At 35.6% G+C, this 19913-nt stretch overlaps 1 protein-coding gene across 2 annotated transcripts in view; it reads left to right on the top strand.

The window, feature by feature from the left end:
- crybg2 (crystallin beta-gamma domain containing 2) overlaps nt 1–19913 on the top strand; it is a 43648-nt gene that overhangs the window by 20348 nt on the left and 3387 nt on the right. For both annotated transcript variants that reach the window (XM_048201047.1, XM_048201048.1), the window contains 14 exons: nt 2304–3909; nt 7698–7745; nt 10725–10843; nt 11857–12064; nt 13722–13861; nt 13938–14064; nt 14145–14180; nt 14269–14408; nt 14490–14616; nt 16248–16402; nt 16497–16623; nt 16829–16861; nt 18417–18529; nt 18619–18748. In XM_048201047.1, coding sequence (XP_048057004.1) covers nt 2304–3909; nt 7698–7745; nt 10725–10843; nt 11857–12064; nt 13722–13861; nt 13938–14064; nt 14145–14180; nt 14269–14408; nt 14490–14616; nt 16248–16402; nt 16497–16623; nt 16829–16861; nt 18417–18529; nt 18619–18748 — 3109 coding nt within the window. The remainder of the gene's footprint in view (nt 1–2303; nt 3910–7697; nt 7746–10724; nt 10844–11856; nt 12065–13721; nt 13862–13937; nt 14065–14144; nt 14181–14268; nt 14409–14489; nt 14617–16247; nt 16403–16496; nt 16624–16828; nt 16862–18416; nt 18530–18618; nt 18749–19913) is intronic.

Genomic DNA, 19913 nt, shown 5'->3' on the forward strand with positions numbered 1-19913 from the left:
AAGTAAGGGAAAATACTTCCACTAAATGTTTAAAACTAATAATGTATGTAAAAATGAGAGATTTTTATTTTTTGGCAAAATAAAGTTGATATATATAGCTCCAGTTTTTTGTTTATTTTTCACCCCTCCACGCCACAAGTGTTGCTGGTTTTGTTCCTAAATTACTGTTTTTTTTTTTTTTATTCCATGCACCTTGTTGGATGTGAGAAGTTGCACCAGACTATTGCAATTAATAGTAGTATATTAGTAGTATTATATTAGTATATTAGTAGTATTATATTAGTAATAGTATTATATAATTATATTACACAATGAGAGAGACACTGCTGTTTACATTTAGTATGGTAAATAAAATATTTATAGTATAGGTATAAAAATATTTTAGTAGGCCTAATGAAATTTGAAGTAAATGAGAAATAATGCAAAGGAAATACATTTTCTGAAATGTTGCGCTTTCTTGCACTTGAATGTTAATATGGCCCTCCTGTGAGGTGTCAATCACAGAAACGGCCCCCCGCCAATTTGAGTTTGAGACCCCTGATATAGTCACTGAGAGATCTAAAATGTAATTATGCTCATAAGGGGGATGTTTTGCATCAAATCTGGAATGCAGATCTTGAATCAATGCTTTTAACAAACACTCCTGCTCTTTATCTGAGTTTACTAGCTCTTTCAGTTCACCAGGTTCTCGCACAATCATGTAAATATGCTCAAAATGCTTGTTAGGGACGAGCCAGTAATTATAGGTGCCATTTCTATGACAGGAAATGGAGACAAAGCGACACCTTAACTGACAGAGACAGTTACATATCTGGCTAAACACGCCGAAATCTAATCTGAACTCCAGAACCATCAAGAATTGATGTAGCTCCAGCAGATAGCTTGTATTTAGGCAATACTGTTTTGTTTTAAGTTATTTTATCTCTTCAGTTGGCCCTGTGTGTTGAGCACATGTAAATATCCACAGAAGAGGGCTTGGCACAAAATCTGAGCCACAACAATTCAAGACAAAATACTCACTAATATACAGAATGTTAGTGTTCATTTCTAAGAATGGTTCATTAAAAGCCATTGATTACTGTAAAAATGTCAACTCATATTGGCTGTTTTGAGTTCAAACTTAAATTTTGTCAATTCAAATACACTGGACAAATCAATTGGACTAAATTAATTTTTGTTCACTAAAATCAAAACTGCTCAGGGGTGGAAGATGTGAGGCGCAGCTCCACCACTAGAGGGTGTGATTTACCGCAGATGATCCAGAGTAACTAGTTCTGCCAGCTGATATAATTTGATACCTCTCCCTATAAATGTCTCAGGGCAAAATACAGTGAAAAATAAACTACATGACATGTAGCACCTTTCTCTGATCTCAGAGTTAGATAATATGAAGTGACACTTTATCTTGTCCCTGTGTCTTTAATCAAACTTGTTTAATATATATTCATGTTTAGCACTACCAAAAGTGGTCCCAAAACACATGCACTAATATAAATGAAACCTCTGCTTGTGTTAAAGTGAAATGAAACTACTTTGATGCATGCGTATTTCTGCGAACATTCAGTTTATACTATTTCTATTTTTAGTCTGATTTGAATGTGGAATGTGTGTTATTTCTTGTTTAGATAATATTTAACTAACCAAATGAATGAATGAATCTTTCTTTGTTCTACAAGTTCAAATAGATAGTTGTTTTTAATAATGCCAAATTCAGTTGATAATATTTGCTATGACGGGTAAATATGCATTGCTACAAAGGTAATTGTGTGATAAATTATATTGCTAATTGGCTTGTGCATTTATTATATTTACTGTTATTGTTGCATGCATAGTGTTGTAAAGTCATTACACAACTATTCTCTGTTGCATTAGTATATTTTCATGTGGTAGAGATCCTGAGGTTTCACTCATCTTTGTGCTATTGTATGTTGAGATTGAAGGCTGTGATTCATTTAAAGTGCCCTTTTAACATGTCATTTCTCCAGAAACTCACCTACGCACATTGCAATTTACTCCCACTAGTGTTGACCTTTCATTCTTACATTCTTATAGATGCAGTGGCATTTAAGTGTTTTTCCTATGCTTCTACTTCAAATATAAATGTATTTATTCAGGGATTCACAAACCAAACAGGCTTTAAATTCCATATTACATGAACACAATTTGTTCTTCAAACTAGATTTGTTTATTTCTCATAGAGCTCAAGTGTAAAATTCCCCTCTAATTGCGTTTCAGAAAGTAATTTTGAAAGATAATTAAAGGATTAATGTGTTTTCTTCTTCGCTTTTATCCGTTTGTTCCAGGTTCTTTCATGCATCCACTGTTCTCAGTACAGTGATCGAGGAGTCCGATACACAGAACCAAGCGGAAACTGAGCCTGGATCCGATTCAGACATGAACTCTGGTGTTGCGGTGTTTAGTACGAAACTCAATCAACCATCATCTGCTCGAGAGGATGCCATGGTGGTCCGCAAAGTGTCCCTGGTCAGCACTGACAAACAGGGCAGCTTTGGGAACCACGAAAGTCCATTGGACAGCATGAGGCGAAGAGATGAAGCTGAGCTTGAGAGGAAATGGAAGAGTCTCCATTATAACTCTGAAGAACAGCAGTCTGGCTCAGAATACACGGATAGCACATACCTGCGTTCCTCTCAACTGTCCCCCAGCTATGAAAAAGGAGTCTACACGTCTCATTTTCACTCTGCCGAGACCCAGCCCACTGCTTTCTCCTCAGAGACTGACGGTAGCCTTGGAAACACTAACTGGAAAGTTGTGGAGAGCGAAGTTCACCGGAGTAGTGAGAGTTACACCAGCGGGAGGGGCAGGGTGGAGCTTAGTTTACCTGAAGCCGGAGAGGGAGAGATAAGAAACACAGCCTTTGACTCACGGGCACAATTTGATTCTCGCTTGATGATTGTGGAGGCTGATGACTACTCCTCTGATGTTTTCCAAGCTACACGGGTGGATCTGATCCCCTCACCCACTGGCCTCGAGCCTGACGCTCTTTCTCCTTCATCCTTTTCTGAAATGGATAACCTGGTGGATACTCTCAAGAGCATGGAGCGACCGGTCCGGCAAAGGGTTCAACGCACCCCATCCAACACTCCCTTCTCTTCACTGCCACCTATCGATGAGGACGCACCAATCTCACCCCCAACTCCACTCTCGCCTCTTACTCCGATCTCACCTGTCACTGAGCCAAGGAGTGTCTTGAATGGAGTTTCCAGTTTGCCTCTAGACATCGGCTTTAACTGGAGTTCCCCCAAGGACATGCGCTCCCCTTTGACCATGATGAAGGAGCAGCAGTTCGGAGTCGAGACCCAGAATCGAGGGCTTTCGCTGCCCCTGCGAGCCTCGGCCCTCAACAGCATCGTGATGCGCAAAGGCTCCCTCAACGACCTGGCCGGTCCCGAAGACACTTCTCCAAATGGGCCAGGTCAGTCTCGTCTGGAGAACAGCTTCTTCTTCCAGCCCACTGAGAATGGCAAGGCCTCGAACCGCTCAATCTTCCGCGCGGCCTCTCTCCCTGAGATCGGCCCCAGTCATGATCGAATGAGCTCGAGCCCCATGGGATCCGACACCTTGCTCGGTTCCCGTTTCGAGCGCTTCTCGTACCTCACATCTCCGTCGAACTCCCTCAGCGGGATCGCCGAAACCTCTCGGATAAGCGTGGCTCCTCCTGTCCAGCACAACTCGCAAGAGACCTCCATCTTCAACCACAAGTCCACATCAGAACTTTACCGGTCTCTGCCCTCCGAAACGCTCCTCAAGAACTCTCAAAGTCTTCCACGCAGCAGTAGTCTTGACGGAGGTCTACTATTCAATGACTCCAAGGGCTTCCAAATGAATCAAACGCAAGAACCAGAACGGAACTTACAACTCAAGTACAGAGCCTTCCCTGATGCATATGTGAGTATTGCTTTGCATGCATATGCTGGTCATTTACTAGAGGGAAAGGGTGCCATGATGAAGTTTATCCCTCTGAGAACGAGGGCATGGAATCAATGAGAGTGTTGTTTTCATGTTATGTCACTGCTCTGTCCTAGTCAGCCTCTTAGTGTAACCTGATATTAAGCCACTCACAACAAGCGTTGTGTAACATGCTACACTCTAAAAATGCTGGGTTAAAAACAACCCAAATTGGGTTGAAAATGGACAAACCCAGTGATTGGGTTGTTTTAAACCAGCATATTTTGTAGAGGCTTTTTCCAACCCTGCTCTTATAGACCTTGCAGTAATTTCAGCTCTGTCACTAGAGTTGGAACTAAACTAGACTCTCCAAGAGTTGGTCTGGTCCTAAACCTCAGCGAACGAAAGCCTAGAAGGGGTGTAATGTCACCTCACCGAGAAGGGTTTACAATAGAGATTGATGGGAGTATTCATTACCTCAGTGCTCATGCAATATTCACGTTTCCTCTTGTCCTCCATAGCACGCAGAATTAATGCTGCTTGTCTCTTCTGTACAGAGCCTAATGAGTTTGCAAGTCAAATATTATTTTATAATATGCAACTTTTTTTTAGATACTATGGGAAGATGTAACCTAGTCATGCTCACATTCATCAGGCATAACCATTATCTGCAAAAAAAAATCTTTATGGAACACTTGAATGCATTTGCATATAAGACTTTAAATGTCTTACATGTTTGATCATGCATCAGAGAGAGAGTTCGTTCCTCTTGGACATGAATAGTGATGTTACTAAAGACAAGACTTTATGATTGTGATATATTGAGAGGTTTGTCAGGCAAATGTCCACCACTAGGGAGTAACTTCTGGTATCACACATCCACTGTAAAACACACAGCTTGACCTCTGGCATTCACGTCATAGTGTTGACACAGAGGTTAATGATGTTGAGTTATCTGACAATTCAACCCACATCCAACTTTATATTAAAATGTAATATGCAAAAGTCTTTGCATCCTATTTCCAGTCCTATAACCCTAACCTGTGCCTAAAACAATAACAGTTCAGGTTTCAATGACGGCGCAAATCCTTATTGAAATGATATCTTTTTATAATACCAATATGAAAATTTATCTATATAATTAGGCTGGTTATCAGTTGAATGCATTTCTTAGAGCATGATAATATAAGACGCTGTCTTCATTAAATAAACGCTTGTTTTCCCATTGGAAAGACCTTTGGGTGTAATCAAGCTGAATTGGTAGATTCAGGAATGGTATCAGTAAAACAGGTCCTCCCTGGAGCTCTAGTCCACAGGCAGCGCCAAGGAGGGAGAGGCTGATGGAATGTGACACGGTTCATTATCTCGCTGCGTTCACTTCGTCTCCTCTAATTAGATTTGATAATTTTCCTAGGCAGGCTATGCGTCGAGTCCTGCTCAGACACACCCTAATCTTGTGTTGACAGTGGCTTACTGTGTTTTTGCCAGTTGGAACAGGCATGGAGAAAACGATTATGTCGCCTGCATGTTTGACACTTATCAGTTCAGAGTTCCTAGACTCATTTTCAGAGATGACAATTTTTCCTAATGTATTCTACAAATATATAGCACTATTAAATTTTTTGCATGTATGTGAAAGATAATGGTCTCATATTGCTCACATTTAAATCTAAGGCAGTGTGATTTAAATACTGTATGTTGTCTGATGGAGCCAATTTTTATGCAGCTTCCAAAGACCTCCAAATGCTCCCTATAAAAGGTCAGTTTTTAGGTGTAGTTGGCCTATATCCAGAGCTTAAAATAAAGACCAACCCATAATCAAATGTAGGTACATTTTGTGCAGTTGTGCATACTTTTGCTGCTAGGATAGATAGATTTTATTTTTTTTTTTAGTAATTTCATTTTGATAGATAGATAGATAGATAGATAGATAGATAGATAGATAGATAGTTAGTTTATATGTTTTATTAAATATTTAATTTATTAGATATTTATTTTACTTATTTTTTAGTATTTTCATATTTTAGATAGATATTTCTTATAAATTTGTTTAGTATTTTCAATTTTAGGCAGATGGATAGATATTTTATAACTTGTTTAGTATTTTATTTGTTTATAGTATTATGTTTATAGTATTTTTTTTATTTTCATTGTTTTTAGATAGATATTTATTTTATTTAATTTTTGTATTTTTTTTTAGATTTATTTTTTATTTATTTTTTTAGCATTTTCATTTTTTAGATATTATTTATTTAGATATTTATGTATATAATTTATATATTATATATTATAAATGATATATAATTTGTATATTTATTTAGTATTTTCTTTTTTAGATAGATAGATAGATAGATAGGTTGTTTTAGATATTTATTTTATTTATTTTTTAGTATTTTAATTTTTTAGATTTTTTATGGATTTCTTTAGTATTTTCAATTTTAGGTAGATATATATTTATTTTATTTTATATTTTCATTTTTAGATGAATATTTATTTGTATATATATTTAATTTTTTTAGATGGATTATTTTCTTTTTATAGATAGATAGATAGATAGATAACAAAAAAAAAAAAAAAAGCTATCCTGCTCTGCTTATAAATGTAAAGAAACCATCACTTTCACTGCTATATTGAGTTGATGTTACTGAAATGATCGACAGTAGAGATACGGACTGCGTCTCACACCCATTTTCACAATGCATATCTGAAATATTCTGCCCTTCTTGAAAACATACTTTCACAGAGTCTGACAGTGAGACTTGGATACAGTATGGTTAGTTTATAGAGGTAGCTTTACAGCATCTGCATTATATAAGCCCTGTATTTGACTTGTGATTAAGAGCACCGCATATGCAAACAGAAGAATTTGACTTGGACTCATGTGAAATGTTGTCTCTCTTCTAACCTTGCCATGCCTCCCTGCAAGAGCAAAGGCATGTCACTCAGTCTGGGAGGGGCTTTTCATCACCTCCTACACACATACAGTACAAACCAACAATGAGATCCTGACATTTAATGCAGAAACTCTTGAAGAACCTCAGGCTGCACCTGTTGAGTTGACATGGATTTCCATTTCAAAAGCCATGGTTGGTTTTCGCATACAGCAGATCTGCAGTGTTGATGTCATTCTGAGTGTGTTTCCCTTCATGTATATATTTACCCTGAGGAGCTCGAGGTGTAATGACATTTCAAACAGCTCGTTCAGTGAATGTTTGCTGTTTAAAGAGAGTCTGGAGTGAAGCCTCTCTCTTCTTCCTGTGTGTGTTTTTCTTCTATTGTAGGAATGTAGTGTTTTCTTAAAATACCTGAACCAAAGGTGAACTGTTTGTACACTGATGTGCCAAGCTTTACATCACCATTTTAGAGTACAAAGATGAGAAAATGTATAAAAATAATATTGTGATGCATTTTGAACCTCCGTGGGTCTAGATTTCAGTGTTTTTCTGAGTGCGATTTATTCATTTAATTATTTAAAGTTCATGCACTGAACGCTAAAGGAATGTCTGATAATTAATATTATCTCTGTGATTTCTGTCTGATATTTTCATAATAGCATGATACTTATCCATTATTTTTCTGACTCCACTGACAGATATTTGTTCTTGTTTTAAGCACAAACTCGCTTCATTTTCATGTTTTTCGTCAGTCATGTTTGCTTCTCCAGCAAATGTATCTGGATTTAAGAATGCTTAGATATTTTTAATGAAAAGCAAGACCAAAATAAGCAATAAAACCTTTTTGCAGTGTGTTGAATTCATGTCATTGAAATGTTTCTTTTCTTTTCTTAGCTCACAAAAGAGAAGGAGCACGGCAAACTCAATCCTCGACCTGGAAAGGTGAGAAATTCTACACAAGTGTTCTTTCTTCTATCATTAATGTTGTATTAATGTCTGATCAGGCCAGAGCAAACACTGCATCTGCTGATGAGCTTGTTATATTAAAGAGAAATGACAGAATGTTCTCTGAACTCGTGAGGAAAGCCTGAGGCTGGAGAGAGAGACTGATGGGTGTGAAACACCTCCTGCTTCATGTTTGGACAGAAAGACTGAACTTTAAGTGACAGCAAAAGACATCAACTCCTTTATTAGATGGTTTTTAAAAGAAATGATGGATTATAAATGAATAGCTAGTCCTGTGCTGACACCAAATTCTTTGTATGTTTTATACATTGCGATTGAGTTTTATAGCTCCTGGTTGTGACTTTTATTGTATAATTGGGCCTTCTTTCAAGTCTTCTTGTGCTTGAAAATGCCTATATTGGCAAGTATCCTCATAAACGTCAGTTATGTCTTGAGACAGTTGAGAAAGAAAACGCATGCGTATCAGTATATTGGATCAGTGCATCAGCTCTTAAAGTGACAGCAGCCTAATAAACCTGCTGCTGTCTGTACTTAAGGTTAATCTAACAAAAAAAAGATAAAGAAAAATCAATCACTGCTCTTGACTGAATAACTTTTTTAACTTTAATAAGGATTAATCCGTGTTTAATTTATATAGTGAAATCTATGCAGTGTTATTTTACATTTGAAAACTTAACTTATTAAATTTCTGTACCTGAAAATTACTGGTATCTACATTTTTGGTGTCGTAACTCCTTGTTTTTGTAATATATATATATATATATATATATATATATATATATATATATATATATATATATATATACAGTACAGTCCAAAAGTTTGGAACCACTAAGATTTTTAATGTTTTTAAAAGAAGTTTCGTCTGCTCACCAAGGCTACATTTATTTAATTAAAAATACAGTAAAAAACAGTAATATTGTGAAATATTATTACAATTTAAAATAACTGTTTTCTGTTTGAATATATTTGACAAAGTAATTTATTCCTGTGATGCAAAGCTGAATTTTCAGCATCGTTACTCCAGTCTTCAGTGTCACATGATTCTTCAGAAATCATTTTAATATGCTGATTTGCTGCTCAATAAACATTTATGATTATTTTCAATGTTGAAAACAGTTGTGTACTTTTTTTTTCAGGATTCCTTGATGAATAGAAAGTTCAAAAGAACAGCATTTATCTGAAATACAAAGCTTCTGTAGCATTATACACTACCGTTCAAAAGTTTGGGGTCAGTAAGAATTTTTATTTTTATTTTTTTGAAAAGAAATTAAAGAAATGAATACTTTTATTCAGCAAGGATGCATTAAATCAATCAAAAGACAATAAAGACATTTATAATGTTACAAAAGATTAGATTTCAGATAAACACTGTTCTTTTGAACTCTCTATTCATCAAATAATCCTGAAAAAAAATATTGTACACAAATATTTTGTACAATTGTACACATTAAATGTTTCTTGAGCAGCAGATCAGCATATTAGAATGATTTCTGAAGGATCATGTGACACTGAAGACTGGAGTAATGATGCTGAAAATTCAGCTTTGATCACAGGAATAAATTACTTTGTGAAATATATTCAAATAGAAAACAGTTATTTTAAATTGTAATAATATTTCACAATATTACTGTTTTTACTGTATTTTTAATTAAATAAATGTAGCCTTGGTGAGCAGACGAAACTTCTTTTAAAAACATTAAAAATCTTAGTGGTTCCAAACTTTTGGACTGTACTGTATATATATATAGTGCTGCTTGAAAGTTTGTGAACCACTTGCAGAATCTGTGAAAATGTTTGTAATTTGAACAAAATAAGAGGGATCATACAAAATGCATGTCATTTTTCATTTAGTACTGTCCTGAGAAAGATATTTTACATAAACAATGTTTACATAAAGTCCACAAGACAAAAAAGTAGCTGAATTTATAAATATAGCCCAATTCAAAAGTTTATGAACGCTTGATTCATAATTGTCATTACCTGATGATCCACGACTGTTTTTATGTTTTGTGATGGTTGTTCATGAGTCGCTTGTTTGTCCTGAGCAGTTAAACTGCCCAATATTCTTCACAAAAATCCTCCAGGTCCCTAAAATTCTTCAGTTTTCCAGAATCTTTTGCATATTTGAGCCATTTCCAGCAGTGACTGGATGATTTTGAGATCCGTCTTTTCACACTGAGGACAACTGAGGGACTCAGCTTAGTAAAACGTTGAGTTGTCAAATAAAAAAAATAGATGTAAATGTCAAAGTGGCAAGTTGAATCCTGAACACAACTGTTAAAAAAGCTTCAAACATTCACTGATGCTCCAGAAGAAACTTTCAAGCAGCACTGTATATATGTAAACTTAAACAAATAATGCTGAAATGAAATTGGCAATGATGGCAATAAACTGAACGAAGTTTACATTGAATCACTAAAATTATTTAATATATATATATAACCCTAAACTAACCCTATACATATATAATTTTTATGCACTTTAACCTAAAAGAGAATGTCACTTCTGTTATAGTTACCACAATAACGTTTTTCCAGAATGCAGGATTCAACTTGCCACTTTGACATTTATGTCTATTTAATTGATTTGACAACTCAATTTATACAAAGCTATACATGTCAGTTAGTTTTGGTTGACATTTCTGTGTTCTTTATCAGCAGCTGAGTAAGAGATTTAGAAAAGGTCACCGAAACTGGATAATCAAGCTTATTCTTTTATAATTTCCTTCAGTGACATTGACTGCATTATTCACCAGTGTAATGTTGCAGCCTTAAGGACCTGAGACAATAAAAGTGCCTTTCCAAGTAGGACAGAGGGACTGAACGTGATTCACTGAGAAAGAAGCCATGCATTAGTGCATCTGCTGCCCCTAGTGTTGAGATGGGGAAATATTAAACAATGCAGCAAAACATTGATAGGACTTTTTTAAGCTGTTTCTTTTTTTTCCATCAGATGTTAATCTTTGACAAGCCTGGATTGAGCGGTGACAGGATTGAGGTGCGTGGGGATGTTGTGGACGCCACACCATGGGAGTTTACGGACACGATTTCAATCCGAGTGATCAGAGGAGGGTGAGACACATTCACACGCTCACACAAACATGCTTTATCAACTTAATTTCACTCTCTGTTGATGTTTATGCTGTAAATCGTAAGTGTGCGCTAGGTTTGGAAAATGTGTATGTTTTAAGTAGCATACGGTACTGTTCAAAAGTTTGGGGTCGTGAGATTTTTAAGAGAAGAGAAGTCTAAAAGGCTGCATTTATATGATCAAAAATACAGTAAAAATTGTGAAATATTATTCCAATGTAAAACAGCTGTTTTCTATGTGAATATATAGTAAAGTGTAATTTATTCCTGTGATCAAAGCTGAAAATTCAGCTTCATTACTCCAGTCTTCAGCCTTTCTTTGCTGTATATACATTGGCGTAATACAGTACTAATGCATAAATATTAATGCAGAATAAATAATGTGTTCAGATGGTTCAGCAGGTGAAGGAATCACATTCCACATCAGTTTTGACATGCAGACTCTCCCTGCCTTCCAGCAAAAACATCTCTGGATCCTCCAAATGATCATTAACTGCAGAAACGAACAACTCTGGCTTTTGCAAATTGCTGTTATTGACTTTTATACATATCAGAACAGCTCAAATCTACTGTGTCTTCCTTTGTCACTCGCTCAGCTCAGCTCAAAAATACAGTAAAAATAGTGAAATATTATTCCAATGTAAATCAGCTGTTTTCTATGTGAATATATAGTAAAGTGTAATTTATTCCTGCGATCAAAGCTGAATTTTCAGCATCATTACTCCAGTCTTCAGTGTCACATGATCCTTCAGAAATCATTCTGATATGATGATTTGATGCTCAAGAAACATTTATGATTATTATCAATGTTGAAAACAGCTTCACATTTTTGTGGAAACTTTTTTTCAGGATTTTTGATGAATAGAGACGCATTATAAATGTCTTTACTGTCACTTTTGATCAATTTAATGCGTCCTTGCTGAATAAAAGTAAAAATCTTCCTGATCCCAAACTTTTGAACGGTTCAGAAAAAGACTTTGTTTTGTCTTCCAAAGTTGGGTGTTGTATGAGAAGCCGGACTTCAAAGGGGAAAAGATCGCTCTGGACGAGGGCGACATCGAGCTGACGAATCCATTCGGACCGGATGAAGAAGTGACCGATCAGCAGAATGGAACGACACCGGATCACGGAGAAGAAGACGGTGAGCCCAAGCCTCAGATGAAGAGGAAGTTTGTCATCGGATCCATACGGCGAGCAGTGAGGGTGCGTGCTGGTTTTCTCTTCTCTTCTTGAAAATAAAGGTTCTTTATTGGCATTGATGGTTCGATGAACATCTGTGGAACCTTTCCATTGCACAAAAGGTTGTTTTGATTATTAAAATGTTCATTACACTAAGAAAACATGGTTATTTTAACTGAACTGATGACTGAAAGGTTCTTTGGGGAACCTAAAATGGTTCTTCTATGGCGTCTCTGTGAAAACACCTCTTCTGGAAACATTATTTTTAAGAGTGTATAAACAGACAGCTCCTGAGAGGTCACATTGTTTTAGCTCGTATAAATATGTCTGGAATGGATGGGAACATGATTTCCACATCACAGCCATGTTTATGAAGGGTCGAAGTGCGCCACCTTGTGTCTACATTTGGTAGAACTTCTACCGACTTTTAACCTGTGGTACACAACTCAAGAACCCTATTAAAATATTACTCCAGTAAAAGTATAAGTACTGATAGATAAACCATATATTTATTCTAGTCAGCACTAATAGCAAAGATTAGTGCATTCATTATTTTTTTTACTTTTTATTGTATCACCAATACTTATCAGAAACCATCAAAACATTAAAATTTAAAAAGTTACTGATACTTCAAGTGTGCAAACAAATAATAGAGTATTTTAAAAATGTGGAAAAATTTAATTTGTGCAAAAATGTGGCAAAAAATAGTATAAAAATACACCACTGGCCAAAATGTGTTATTTTAAGAGTAACGCTGTGAAAACATACTAGTTTATATCATCTGAACCTCCTACAGAAGATGCATGGGTATTAATTTGCGTTATTTTACCTAAAATCGCTGTGACACAAATGCAAACATCTAGCATTTCACATTTTTTAATTGATATGAATTCATTGACAATAATCATTGCTAAATTTCGGTGTTAGTAACTTACATCAGTTCAATTTCTGTTTCTACATTATTTTGACTGAATCACTGAATCAGCTGCAGTTGAATCAGTCCAGTTCACAAATGAATCGTTCAGTGTGATCTGTGAACCAGAATCAATTTGTTCACAAATCGCTCTCACGTCTCGATTTCTTCAGTTCAAAATGACAAAGAACAACATGTTTTTATGGAATATATATATATATATATATATTATGCTTTGGAATGCATTGAGTTAAAAGTAAAAGTTTCCAAAATAAAAATACAGATACTTGAAGGGATAGTTCACCCAAAAATGAAAATTATCCCATGATTTACTCTTCCTCAAGCCATAGGTATATATGACTATCTTCTTTCAGATGAACACAATCAGAGATATATTTAAAATTATCTTGGCTCTTCCAAGCTTTATAATGGGAGTGAATGGGGGCCGAGATTTTGAAGCCCAAAAAAGTGCATCCATGCATCATAAATATAGTTCATACGACTCCAGGAGGTTAATAAAGGCCTTCTGAAGCGAAGCGATGGGTTTTTGTAAGAAAAAATCCATATTTCCAACTTTATAAAGTAAAATAACTCTGACGCAATGAAGAACGTGGATTCTCAGAGGATAGAGCAAAATAAAACATTGGTCATGAGTTATAAAACGAGAAATTTTAAAGAGAAATGTTGGAGGAACTCACACTTGCATACATTATTTCAATTCATCTTTGTTACGTTTTGATGCTCAACATCACTTTTCCACCTTTCCAGGATTACAGCGTTCCTGAAATCAGCCTTTTCCCAGAGGAGAACGCAGAAGGCAAGAAGGTCACGTTCAGAGACACGTCAGAAGACTCCCGAATCTTCGGCTTCCCGATCAAAGCGAACTCCATCATCATCAACGCTGGGCTGTGAGTGATCCGTGCCGCTCTTTCTGAACGCGTGTGCTCGTTCCTCTCTCATCCTCATGCGTTTGCTCTGCTCCAGGTGGCTGGTGTTTGCCGAACCCTTCTTTCAGGGCGTCCCGCGGGTGCTGGAGGTCGGAGGGTTCTCCAGTCCCGCCGCCTGGGGCGTCACACACCCGTACGTCGCCTCCGTTCACCCGCTGAAGATAGTAAGCGTCTTCTTCTCAGTCCTCCACAGCAGATCAGTCATTACTGAGCTTTTATTAAACTGATGAAATGTCTTTCGCAGGGGGAGCCTAGAGTCGAGAACCTCTATGAGCCTAAAGTAGGTTTAAATTCATCAGTTCATCATTCATTCAGTTCTGTGAAGAATCAAGGAGAGTTAATGTTCAATATGTGTTGATTTGTGGCAGATTGTGCTTTATGAAAAGCCATATTTCACTGGCAAAAGCAGAGAAATCTACAGCAGCACCAGAGATTTTCTGTCGAGAGTCGACAGGCAGCAGTCTCTGTTCATGTTCAGCGCAGGATCCATTAAAGTCATCGGCGGCTGGTGAGAGTTTGTGTTCGAGAGACTGAGAGCCGACATCATTAAATGATCCTCGTTTGACGTTTAACTCCGTCTGTCCCGCAGCTGGGTGGGATACGAGAAGGAGGGTTTCCGTGGTTACCAGTATCTGCTGGAGGAGGGCGAGTACCATGATTGGCGGGTGTGGGGCGGAGTCGATTCGGAGCTGCGCTCGGTCCGCGTCATCCAGGCTGTGAGTCGCCGTTACACACGTCACATGACACATACATGATATTCATGCCATCTCATTTAGTTCATGCATTGACTAACATGAATATATTCTTACAGCATTTATTAACCTTTGTTATTTAATAAAAATGTTCATGTTAGCTCACAGTGCATTAAATATTAGTAAATGTTAAGATTAATATTAGCTAAGATTAATAAATGCTGTAGAAGTGTTGTTCATTGTTAGTTCATTGTTAACAAATGAAACCTTATTGTAAAGTGTTACCTAGATGTCAAAAAGTGTTAATAATACAATTAATAATTACAATAAAATAATGCATTTTTAAAATAGAATTTATGTGACTAGCTATAAAGGCCTGTTAATGTATTAAAAATTATAGAAAATATTAGTATATTTTATTTAAAAAATATATATTTAAAAAATATTAATATACTATTTTTATTATGAATATACTATTATAACAATAATATTTTTAATAACATTTAAAAAAATCTGTGACTAGCTGTAAAGGCATGTTAATGTCTATACTAAAAATTATAGAAAATATTAATATATTTTATTATATTGATATAGTACTGCTGCTACTACTACTACTACTACTACTAATATAATGTTTTTTGATTAAATAGAATTTCTGTGGCTTGCTATAAGACATGAAAATGGATTTAAAATATATATAGAAATATAAATATATTTTATTATTTTAAAATACTACTACTACTACTACTAATATTATTATTACAAAAAAAATAATTTTTTAAAATTTAAATACATTTTTTTTGACTAGCTGTAAAGGCATGTTAATGTTTATACTAAAAATTATAGAAAATATTAATATATTTTAATAATAATAATATAATAAATGTTTTTTTGATTAAATAGAATTTAATCATTTAAGCATTTTAAAGCATTTAAGCATTTTACAATATATATAGAAATATAAATATATTTTATTATTTTAATAGACTACTACTACTAATATTATTATTGCAAAAAATATTTAAATTTAAATAAAAAAATCTGTGACTAGCTGTAAAGGCATGTTAATGTCTATACTAAAAATTATAGAAAATATTAATATATTCTATTATATTGATATACTACTGCTATACTACTAATAACGATATAATATTTGTTTTTTAAATTAATTAGAATTTCTGTGGCTTGCTATAAGACATGTAAATGCATTTTAAAATATATATAGAAATATGAATATATTTTATTATATTAACTAATATTATTACAATAAATAAATAAATAAATAAAAATCCATCATTTTCTAATTTTTAAATAAAATTTCTGTGACTAGCTATAAGGCATGTCTTTATGGCGTGTATAGATCTAATATCTATAAAAAATGAATATATTTTATTTTATTAATTTACTACTACATCTACTTCTACAACTAATAATAATAATATATATTTTCTTTTTTAATTAAATAGGATTTCTGTGACTAGCTATAAAGACATGTATAAGTGTTTTAAAAAGTTTTTTTATATATTTTTTATATTAATACAATAAATAACATATTTATGAGTTGACATATTTAAGTTTGCACATCATTTTGGAGTTTGGTGCAGCTGATCATCAAACCTCATCGTGAAGGAAAGTAAAGTGAATCTGCTCCTCAGGATCTGTCCGAGCCTCTGCTGGTGTTGTACGGGATGCCTGACGAGGAGAAGCAGGAGGACGAGGAGCGCACGTTCGAGGTGACGGAAGCTGTGCCGGATGTGGAGCTGTTTGGTTTCGGCATCAACACCCGGTCCATCCACGTGCTGAGCGGAGCGTATGTCCTGACCTCGACCCTAAACCTCCTCACTCGCCTCTGTCTGTCTGCTTCACTGAGCCCTGCTGTCTCTCTGCTTCTGTCTCACGCTCAGGTGGGTGGCCTACTCTCATGTGGACTTCTCAGGGAACCAGTACGTCTTGGAGAAAGGCTTCTACAACAACTGTAGCGACTGGGGCTCCGGAGACAACCGCATCTGCTCCATACAGCCCATCCTCGCTGTAAGAGCTTTACTGTTCACTCATCTGAGCCGGATAACACCTGTTCAACCAGATTTCAGTTCATGAGTTTAACTTTCTGTGCTTGACTTCATTAATGATTTATTTACTGAATGAGCGTCTGACTGATTCTGTAGCTTATTTATGTATCCTGTCATGCTTTAATACATTTTAAATCAACTAAAGAGGTTGTTCTTGTGTGTTTCAGGCGCCCAGTGAAGGTCCCAGCTTCAGAAATGAGGTGAGCTGACTGCGTTTACTGACCCTACCACAAGATTTAATGTTGTAGAAATACGCCTCTTCTGCTCACCAAACCACCATTTATTTGATCAAAACTACAGTAAAAATAGTGAAATATTATTCCAATGTAAATCAGCTGTTTTCTATGTGAATATATAGTAAAGTGTAATTTATTCCTGTGATCAAAGCTGAATTTTCAGCATCATTACTCCAGTCTTCAGTGTCACATGATCCTTCAGAAATCATTCTGATATGATGATTTGATGCAACTGTTGAAAATAGTTCAGATTTTTTATGGAAACTGTGATACATTTTATTTTTCTGGATTTTTTGATGGATAGAAAGTTGAAAAGTGCAGCATTTATTTGAAATAGATTTTTTTGTAATATTATAAATGTCTTTAAAGCCCCAATATACTATACTTTCGAACAAAATCAGGCCAAAACGAAGTTCGTTTCGGGAGTGTGAAACAGCCTGAAGTTAACTTGCCAGAAAGCTTCGCTCCGGCTGGTAAACACATCTGAACTGCCATCAGTCCATGGCGTTTAAATGGGATCAATTTCCCGTCAAAAGTATTGCAGTCATGGATCAACAACTTAAGAATGCATTTAAAAATATATTGCACAAAACTGAAAAATCAATGCAGACTAGCAAACAACACGGTCACAGATAGAAAAATAATAAGTGTGAATCAAAAATTTAAAAATAATTGCGAAACAAAACTTTAAACACATTTAAAATTATATTGCACAAAACTGAAACACAAGTTCAAAGTTATCTAAATCAAACACAACTGCTCATATTTTCATTTTTTGCATGCTTAAGCTCTTTTCCCCTTTTCTCGTTTCCACATTCGGTGCTTGCTTTTCCAAATGTTGCATTTCGAGTTTCATGTAAATCAGGGCGGGTTTAAGCATCACCATTGGTCCACCAGTTCTAGATTGACAGCTCCTCCTCTAGCCAAAAACGTCACTCAAAAATATGTTGTTGAATGAATATCTTTACGTTAATATAAAAAGCAACATTTTGATCTAAAAGCTGAGAAAATGGCCTTTCTGTCAAAGACTTCGTCCGGATGGGATTCAGAGCGATGATCAAAACACAGATGGAGTAGATCGAGTCCATCGACACCTCAGAGCATCATGAGTTCAGTAACGTTAGTCAGTTTTAAATTAATATGTTTGATGATGGTGTTATTTTATGCTACTATCACTTGTTTCTGCTTCTTCTTCACCTGTGTTTTGATCCAGAGATTCTGTACTCTTTCAGAAGATGTGTAATAGCACGCCCTACCGTAAATAAACGTGAGGAATAAAGCTACAGCAAACATTCACTATGATCAGATGCTTTCTGAGCTGTTGTTTTCTCACCCGGTGTTTATTTTGTTATTGAGAGGAAAGCGCGGCACATCGCAGTATTTCGAACTTCTTTTTAAGCGAAGAACGAAAAAGAACTTCCTTTACTGTCACTTTTGATCAATTTCTTGCCACATAAAGGTATTTGTTTCTTTTAAAAAACCCTAAGCTTGAGTAAAAAGTTCATCTTTGTCGCTGCAGGTGCTGCTGTACTCAGAGCCGGACTTCCAGGGCTCGTGTCGAGTGTGTCATCAGAACCAGAGCAGTTTGCCCGAGAGTCTCTCTGTCCAGTCCTGCAGGGTGGTGGGAGGAAGGTCAGTGAGGAAGATCTCTGCTGTGTTCATGATGATGTAGTTCTTTTTGATTATGACAAACTCAGTTTGTACTCCTCTGTTGATTTCAGTTGGGTGCTCTATGGAGAAGAGAAGTTTACAGGAAACATGTGCGTTCTGTCTGAAGGAGATTATCCCAACCTGACCAGCATGGGCGTCCCACCCGCCTCCAGTGTTCGCTCCGTCAAAGCAGTTCCGATGGTGAGTAGAAACTGACTCAGGTCACTCTAAAAAAAAAAATGACTGTAAATAAACTAAACAAATTTACACAGTATAATACGGTTTTCCATTGAAACGATAATATACTATAAAACAATGCATTCTGGGTAATATTTGTCATTTTTAAGAAAAGAGGCCTATAAGCTACTTTCTCGAAAATGACAAATAATATTCAATATATAGAATGCATTGCAATATACAGAAGTAATATACTGTAAAAACAATGCATTCTGGGTAATATTTGTTGTTTTCAAGAAAGTAGCCTATAGGTTACTTATATTCTGATTATTGACTAAGAATTTTGGATATTTTTACTGACATTTTTATCATACCTGAATGCACAGGTGTTTGATTGCAGTGTTGGAGAAAGTTACTTTTAAAAGTAATGCGTTACAATATTGCCCAAAAATGTAACTAATTGTGTTACTTAGTTACTTTATATGGAAAGTAATGCATTTTGTTACTTTGTCTCACCTGAGCTGGGCTTGCAGCAACTTGTAACTTGTAAGTTTAAAATGCGTTACTTTACTAGTTACTTGAAAAAAGTAATCTGAAGCGTTACCCACAATACTGTTTTAATCTGCTGTGGATGGATTGGATTTTTTCTGTGATGCCTAATTATTACTACAATTATGAGCTTAAAGGGTTAGTTCACCCACAAATGATAGTTCTGTCATTAATTACTCACACTCATGTCATTTCACACCCGCAACACCTTTGTTCATCTTCAGAACACAAATTAAGATATTTTTGATAAAATCCGAGAGACTTGTCCATAGACAGCAATAGAATCAACACTTTCAAGGTCCAGAAAGGAACTAAAGACATCGTTAAAACAGTCATGTGACTGCAGTGGATCAACCTTGACAGAGAAGAGAAGAGATTATTTTTGTTTTGTTTTTGCACACAAAAAGTATTCTCGTCTCTTCATAACATTAAGGTTGAAGCACTGCAGTCACATGACTGTTTTAATGATGTCTTTAGTTCCTTTCTGGACCTTGAAAGTGTTGATTATATTGCTGTCTATGGATGATTCATCAAAAATATCTTAATTTGTGTTCTGAAGATGAACGAAGGTCTTACGGGTGTGGAACGACATGAGGGAGAGTAATTAATGACAGAATTTCATTTTTAGGTGAGCTGTTCA

The sequence above is a fragment of the Megalobrama amblycephala genome, linkage group LG9 (genome assembly GCF_018812025.1).
Source record: "Megalobrama amblycephala isolate DHTTF-2021 linkage group LG9, ASM1881202v1, whole genome shotgun sequence".
In the NCBI taxonomy this organism is placed as follows: domain Eukaryota; kingdom Metazoa; phylum Chordata; class Actinopteri; order Cypriniformes; family Xenocyprididae; genus Megalobrama; species Megalobrama amblycephala.